This window comes from Mus caroli, chromosome 3 (assembly GCF_900094665.2).
Source record: "Mus caroli chromosome 3, CAROLI_EIJ_v1.1, whole genome shotgun sequence".
NCBI lineage: Eukaryota > Metazoa > Chordata > Mammalia > Rodentia > Muridae > Mus > Mus caroli.
In genome coordinates, this window is record NC_034572.1 from 9,859,870 (window position 1) to 9,867,909 (window position 8,040).

The 8,040-nt window shown below is 34.3% G+C and overlaps 1 protein-coding gene across 1 annotated transcript in view; it reads left to right on the top strand.

Annotated features, from left to right (window-relative positions):
- LOC110291030 (solute carrier family 7 member 13-like) overlaps window positions 1-7,246 on the top strand; it is a 14,441-nt gene extending 7,195 nt beyond the window's left edge. The window contains exons 2-4 of the mRNA XM_021157966.2: window positions 458-589; window positions 2,595-2,956; window positions 6,998-7,246. Of these exons, the coding sequence (XP_021013625.1) occupies window positions 458-589; window positions 2,595-2,956; window positions 6,998-7,246 (743 nt within the window). The remainder of the gene's footprint in view (window positions 1-457; window positions 590-2,594; window positions 2,957-6,997) is intronic.
- Window positions 7,247-8,040: the final 794 nt, after the last annotated feature.

Genomic DNA, 8,040 nt, shown 5'->3' on the forward strand with positions numbered 1-8,040 from the left:
CTTGATCCACTTAGACTTGACCTTAGTACAAGGAGATAGGAATGGATCGATTCGCATTCTTCTACATGTTAACAACCAGTTGTGCCAGCACCAGTGCTTTCATTTTCATTCAATTCCAAAACCAACTTGCTCTCCTCGTTGATTTCCGTTTTGACCAATTTATTTTTTTCAATTCAGTAGTAAATTGTTTCATTTCCACATGTGTGTAAACTCTCTATTGTATTGTTGTTGATGTTCAGACTTAATCTATGGTGGAAAATCTATATGCTTTGGTATTTAACATAGGATCACAAAATATTCTAGAACTTAAGAATAAAATTGTGTAGCACAAAAGCAGTATCATTACAAGCAGTTGAAAAAAATGGGACAATTAAAAATGTATTTCATTCCTTTTATAACAAGAATTCCAAGCTTTGCAATATTTTATTTCTCTAACAAGCTTTTGTTTGTTTTGCAGGTGATATAAAAAATCCTACTAAAGTAATTCCCAAGTCCGTGATTTCTTGTCTTTCCATCATAGTTGTATTTTATGTACTGGTTAATGTATCCTATCTGGTAGTTTTGACACCAAAGGAAATTACGACTTCAGGTATGGTTTGGTATAAACAAAACTGAAATAATCACTTTCTTCCCTGAATGAAGTTGCGTTGTCCTGTGCATGGATGTACTAGGCTCTAAAATAGCACTTCTAGAACGTACTTCATGTCCTCTGCTTATCCCATTATGCCACCGATACATTATCAGCCTCATGTACAAACCTGCGACTGTGTGCATTACTATGTCTTCTAAGATCTAAGTTCCTTGCATTTAAATGCCTTATGGGACCATGTTTGACACTATCTCATCTTACAGTGTTTTAAATGCAGTTAAAAAATCTAAAGATGCAATGGAAGGACTTGACTCAAATTCTGAAAGAAATGATCCTCTGAATAATAAACTATGAGTTATAGGTCAGATGACCAACCGAAAGAAAGCTCAATACATTAGTTTTTTTAAGTAAACACAAGAAAATGCTACATTTGAAAGCATTATGATAAAAAGATAAAGGAATAAAACTAAAATTTCATTGAATATGTATACAAAACCATTACTTTGGCATAAATATATAACTATGTGGCTTAGTTTTAACTAGATTTTAACTGCCATGTACATGATTTGAAATAATTTTGCACTCTATTGTACATTTTACAACCTAATTACTGATATTCCTAATTTCAAACATTTAGATTAATGAATACTGTAATATTTAAGCCCATTGATATTGCTAAGCCTGATAACTTGAGTTCAATACCTAGGACCCACATTGTAGAAGAGCCCTGATTATCTTATGACCTCCACACCCACACTTTGGTACATACATGCATCCCACCTGGTACACACCTAAATCATTCAAAGTAAATAAAGAAATATTTAAAAATCATAATCATGGTATCTATTGAAGAGTCTTTCCATTTTTAATTTATTTGACAGGATTTTTCAATCCTGTCTCACACATATTTGATTCTATAACTCCTTCAGATATTTCCTAGCACAAGTCAACTGTGTTTATAGTTTACATGCCTGCAGTTTAGGATAAGTCCAGATAAGGACTTCTGTTCACTATCAGGTTATTCACATTTGTAGATTCCTTCAACCTGTAAAGAAAAAAATCTGGAGATGCACATGGATTTTGGTTCTAACTTGGAAGTTAGTTTTTGCTTTTGGAAAAGAAATTCCAAAATAATATTCTACGTATAATGTTTGATTTAGTGCCAGTATTTATGTTGGAGATATGAAGTGAGAATGGACTCATGGACAACTGTGCAACTATGCAAAGGAGAATGAAGGGAAGGGCGAGTTGTATTATTCTAATAAATGGCACAAATGATTTTAAACGGCAGTATTTGAATGCTGCGCTTTGGCTATGAAATGTCCCTAATAGGCATGTGAGGTTGAATCCTTGGTCTTCAGCTTGGAAATACTGTGGGAAAACTAGAAGTGAAACCCTATTGGAGAAAGTAGGTCACAAGAAATGATCCCTGAAGATTTTAAATATGTCCACATGTTCTGTGCATTCTCTATTTCCTGACTGAAGATTCAATATGACCGACTGCTATATGTTTCTGTAGTAATACTGTCCCCAAAATGATAGACATTATTCTTTCCAAATTTAAGCCATGTTGAGCCCATCTGTAAACAGTGACTTCTTGCTAGGCAACGAAAAGAAAAAAAATTTGAATCCTATAACAGTTATTCTTTGCAGATTGTGCATAAATTGAAATGGTTTCAGAGCTAGCATGGCTTGTCTTGTCTCTCCTCTAGCAAATTAGCTGGTATTGTCATACATCTGTTATGCACTATATCCATTTGCAGAGCAAGAAAAATCCTACAGGTTATCATGGAGTTGGCACAACAGGGAAAAAATAGAAATTTCTAATTTATCTCTAAATAAAAATACTATAATGCCAAATTTCATTCACAAAGTAAGTGAAGAGTTTCCCTCTTTTGTAAGGAGGTACAGAGTCACATTGCTCACAGAAGAAATAAATGAGTGTTGCCATAGATTAACAAGCAAAATGGCTTTTGTTCTTTACTTTATGTTTAATTTTTTGCAGATTCTGTTGCTATCACATGGGTAAACAGAGCATACCCTTCCATGAAATGGGTTATTTCTTTGGGGATCTCCCTCTCATCGTTGGCAAGCACTGCCTGTATAATACTTTCAGCATCAAGGATTTTCTACTCTGCAAGCCAAGAAGGACAGATGCCGCTCATCTTCTCAATGCTTAATGACCATCACAGTCCTATTGTAGCTGTCACTCAAGTTGTCATTTTATCTACAGTTTCAATAATAAGTTCAAACTTAACCAGTTTGATAAAATATATAGGACTAATAAACATTTTCAATGATGTACTATGTATGATAGCTTTACTTAAACTGAGGTACCAGAAGCCAGCTCTTCCTAGGCCTTATAAGGTAAAACAAAATGCTAACATTATGTTTTTACCTACCTTACTTGAATAATATTGAATTAGTAGAAATGTTATTTTATACGTGCATATCCTTCTAACCAATTACAAGCTTAGTCTATAACAAATTTGATCTCAGGCTCTTTTTCTGAAATTTGTATTATGGGTCATTTGGGGGGGTTTGTTTTTAATATATAAAAGCTTAAAACTTATCTGTAACAAGAATACAAATATCATTATCATGATTTGTAAATACAGATATAATTATTATCATGATTTGTTTTTACTTGGTAAATTAAATATTGACATTGTACAAACAAGGGGGACTCTGATTACCATCACACATAAATTATATAGGATTATTCTTTTTCATGTTCTCCACAAAATACCAAATTTCTATGAGATGTTAATAAAAGCATCAACTTAGGTGATTATAAGAACATTTCAAATTTGAACTATCAAGATATTACTGTAGGTTAGTGAAACAGCTTTTAATGCATTTCTTGTTGGCACTAGGTGATGGATCCAATGATACAAACATTCTAAGAAAGTCTTTTACCACTGTATTGTAAGTTCTCTTTCCACTAGGAAGAGGTATCATGAAGCCCAGGCACAGACCTTTGTGAGAAGAGCATAAGCAACATTTAACACTAACATGGGTACATATATGTGAGATGAAATATATAAGCAATCAAATGCAGGAGAAATAAAATAAGTTATTTTAAAAGAAGATACTGAAAACTGGATGGAATGTGAGTGAGAAGGAAGCATGTGTGGATACAGATCCACCAGGTTCCATGAATTCTTTTAAACAAATTTGTCTATATTCAAGATAATGGTAGGTCTCAAGTGTATCACCCAATCTCAAAAAAGAGCCAGTTTTTGTTTGCTTGTTTGCTGGATTTGTTTATTTGTTTGGTGTCATGGCATATTTATTTGTTGTTGTGATAAATAATTTTTTCATCATGAATCAATTATAGGCTTATATTTTTAATTTAACAATGTTTTACTAGATATTGTCTTCATTTTCAATTCAAATGCTATCCCAAAAGTCCCCTATACCGTCCCCCCACACACACTATTCCTCAAACCACCTACTCCTGCTTCCTGGCCCTGACATTCCCCTGTATTGGGGCATATAAAGTTTGCAAAACCAAGGGCCTCTCCTCCCAATGATGGCTGACTAGGCTGTCTTCTGCTACATATGCAGCTAGAAACATGAGCTCTGGGGGTACTGTTTAGTTCATATTGTTGTTCCATTTATAGGATTGCAGGCACCTTCAGCTCCTTGGGTATTTTCTCTAGCTCCTCCATTGTGGGCCCTGTGTTCCATCCAATAGATGACCGTGAGCATCCACTTCTATATTTGCCAGACACTGGAATAGCCTCACAAGAGACAGCTATATCAGGGTCCTTTCAGCAAAATCTTGCTGGCATATGCAATAGTGTCTGGATTTGGTGGCTGATTATGGGATGGATCCCTGGGTGGGGCAGTCTCTGGATGGTCCTTAGTTCCTTCTCAGCTCTGAACTTTGTCTCTGTAACTCCTTCCATGGGTATTTTGTTCCCTATTCTAATGAGGAACGATATATCCACACTTTGACCTTCTTCTTCTTCTTGAGTTTCATGTGTTTTGCAAATAATAACAAATAAAAAATAAATAATTTTTTCATAATGAATCAAATATAGGCTTTTTTTAATTTAACAATGTTCTATTAGATATTGTCTTCATTTGCATTTCAAGTGCTATCCCAAAAGTCCCCTACACCCTCCCCCCACTCTAGTGTATCTTTGTTTAATGCTGTACCCCATTTCTAATGGGGTTATTTGAATTTCTGGAGCCCGGCTTCTTTAGTTCTTTGTATATATTGGATATTAGTCCCCTGTCAGATTTAGAATTGGTAAAAATCCTTTCCCAATCTGTTGGTGGCCTTTTTGTCTTACCGACTGTATCTTTTGCCTTACAGAAGCTTTGCGATTTTATGAGGTCCCATTTGTTGATTCTTGATCTTACAACACAAGTCATTGCTGTTGTGTTCAGGAATTTTTTCCCCTGTGCCCATATCTTTGAGGCTTTTCCCCACTTTCTCCTCTATAAAATTCAGTGTCTCTGGTTATATGTGGCAGTCTTTGATCAACTTAGACTTGAGCTTTGTACAAGGAGATAAGAATGGATCAATTTGCATTCTTCTACATGATAGCCACCAGTTGTGCCAGCACCATTTGTTGAAAATGCTGTCCTTTTTTCCACTGGATGATTTTAGCTCCCTTGTCAAAGATCAAGTGACCATAGGTGTGTGGGTTCATTTCTGGGTCTTCAATTCTATTTCATTGGTCTACTTCTCTGTCTCTATACCAATACCATGCAGTTTTTATCACAATTGCTCTGTAGTACAGCTTGGGGTCAAGCATGGTGATTCCACCAGAGGTTTTTTATTGTTGAGAATAGTTTTTGCTATCCTGGATTCTTTGTATTCCAGATGAATTTGCAAATTGCCCTTTCTAACTTAGTGAAGAATTGAGTTGAAATTTTTATGGGGATTGCATTGAATCTGTAGATTGCTTTTGGCAAGATAGTCATTTTTACTATATTAATCCTGCCAATCCATGAGTATGGGAGATCTTTCCATCTTCTGAGATCTTCTTTTATTTCGTTCTTCAGAGACTTGAAGTTCTTATCATGCAGATCTTTCACTTCCTTAGTTAGAGTCACACCAAGGTATTTTATATTATTTGTGAATATTGTGAAGGGTGTGGTTTCCCTAATTTCTTTCTCAGCATTTTTACTCTTTGGGTAAAGAAAGGCCATTGAATTTTTTGAGTTAATTTTATATCCAGCTACTGCACTGAAGCTGTTTATCAGGTTTAGCAGTTCTCTGGTGGAATTTTTAGGATCACTTATATATACTATCATATCATCTGCAAATATTGGTATTTTGACTTCTTCCTTTCCAATTTGTATCCCCTGGATCTCCTTTTGTTGTCGAATTGCTCTGGCTAGGACTTCAAGTATTATATTTAATAGGGAAGGAGAAAGTGGGCATATAGGTTTATTTTATTTTCTGATCTCAACAGCAAAAATATGTGTGACTCTCCGGAACAAATTCTTTCCTTGTTCCTTGTGGTTGTTGCTTTCACATCAACAGAATACTTCTGAACTAATTTTATTCTTTTATATATTTTCCTTAATCTTCCTCATTTCCTTTTTATTTATTCAGTTGCTGTATTCACTTATTTTATCCATGTGTAATGAAAGCCAAATATTCTATGACGTCCCATAGTCTTTGCTTTATGCATTAACCATGGAATGAATGTGGTAAAAATGACCCATTTTAGATACTGCATTATGTGAAAATGTTGTGAGCAGTAAACAAGAATCCCATGCCTCTTGGCAACCATTATGATATGCACTAAGTACTCTTACTGGAATTTGAGTGGTGGATTTATTAAGTAGTCAAAGATTTGAAACTGGGACAGTAAAAATAAGTTTCCATGAAAGGAACTTACTTTATCTAAACAAAAGACAGTAGGCAAAACATTAGAATCATTTAATTAATATTTCAGGTATGATAACACACTTATTTATGAATTCAGGGTTTTTTAATTCATAAGGTTTTTTATAATGATACTCTGATTTAAAATTGTATTATGAATGAATACTTGGTTATGACATAGCTGAGTCTATTTATTCCTCAAGTCAGAAAAGTCAGCAACTATTAAACTAATGTTTATTAGTTCAGTATTGGCTAGTGTAAATGATGTATTTCTGTATGCGCTTCACTCTTCTTCATGCAAACGCATTGATTTCAATGAGTAAGTTGGAAACCCTGTAAATAGTGGAAGAATCCATGGAAACTTAGCAAAAATAGCTGGATTTAATTCTGTGGTTTCACAACTTGCCAGTTGCAAAGTAAATATCGGTACTACAAGGAAGTACTGAGACTGTATCCATCCTTGCCCTTTGCTTCTTGAATATTTGTAATGTTGTATGGCTATTAAAAACAGAAAACAAAATCACCACTAATCTTAAGTTTCTTTTTACTTTCAGGTGTGCCTGCCATTTATATTTGGAACTTTAGCTCTGTCTTCATTTCTCATTTTGACACCATTGATTCAGTCTCCTAATATCGATAATATCTATCAAGTTATCTTTCTTTTCAGTGGATTGCTGGTGTACTGGCTTCAAGCTTACCTTTATCAACATTCTGATAATTTTAAAATAATACCATGTTACTTGCAATTGCTATTTAATGTTTCACCGTCTGACAAACAAGACAAAGACATTTTGGCTGAGTAAAATTAGCCTACTAAATATTTACTTCATAAAATAAAATGTTGTAAATGAATTTTTTTATTTTAAAATAAATATTCTCTCAAACACAAATTTTTCATCTATTGCACAGCACAAAACAATGCAGTACCCACTTGACTTCTGAGCTCAAAGGCTTCCAAAACAAAAGTAAAGGGCATGGAAATGTTAAAATTTATTTTTTAATATAACAGAATTCCATAAATAGGTATATTCATTATAAAGGAATCAACACTTTTAAGTAGTTAAGGAGCTAAGAACTCTTATAAGACACATTTCCTTATAATAGTATAATAGTTATGCCTTCAGCTTAAATAACTTCCATTTCTTTTTCCATTCTCATCTTATATATTATTATTACATGGAATTTCGTGTTCTAATTTGGACCTCATAGTTCTCTGATTTTTCCCCTTTTATTACATTAGAAATATTTAATGTCTTAAAATTCTCAGTTTCTATCTGTGGTCCACTTTTTTGACAGAAAAGTTTTGGCTTTATTACTGTCTGAATGAGATCATCACCATCATCTGTGCTCCAACACTGGTGGGCGCACTGTCTTATGGCATGTGCCTTAAAAACATTCAAAACAGGACGATATCTTTTGTCTACCTTCCTGGTCCCCAGGCCTATGACAGGCAATGAATTTAGCTGGTCCTGGGTCCTACCAAACATTTGCCTTTGCTTTTCATGTGTTTGCATGCAGAATAGTAGAAAGCAATACCCTCACTGGTACTATGGGATTAATAGAAGGATCTATAGGTTTCCTTCCTGCTCTGTTATTC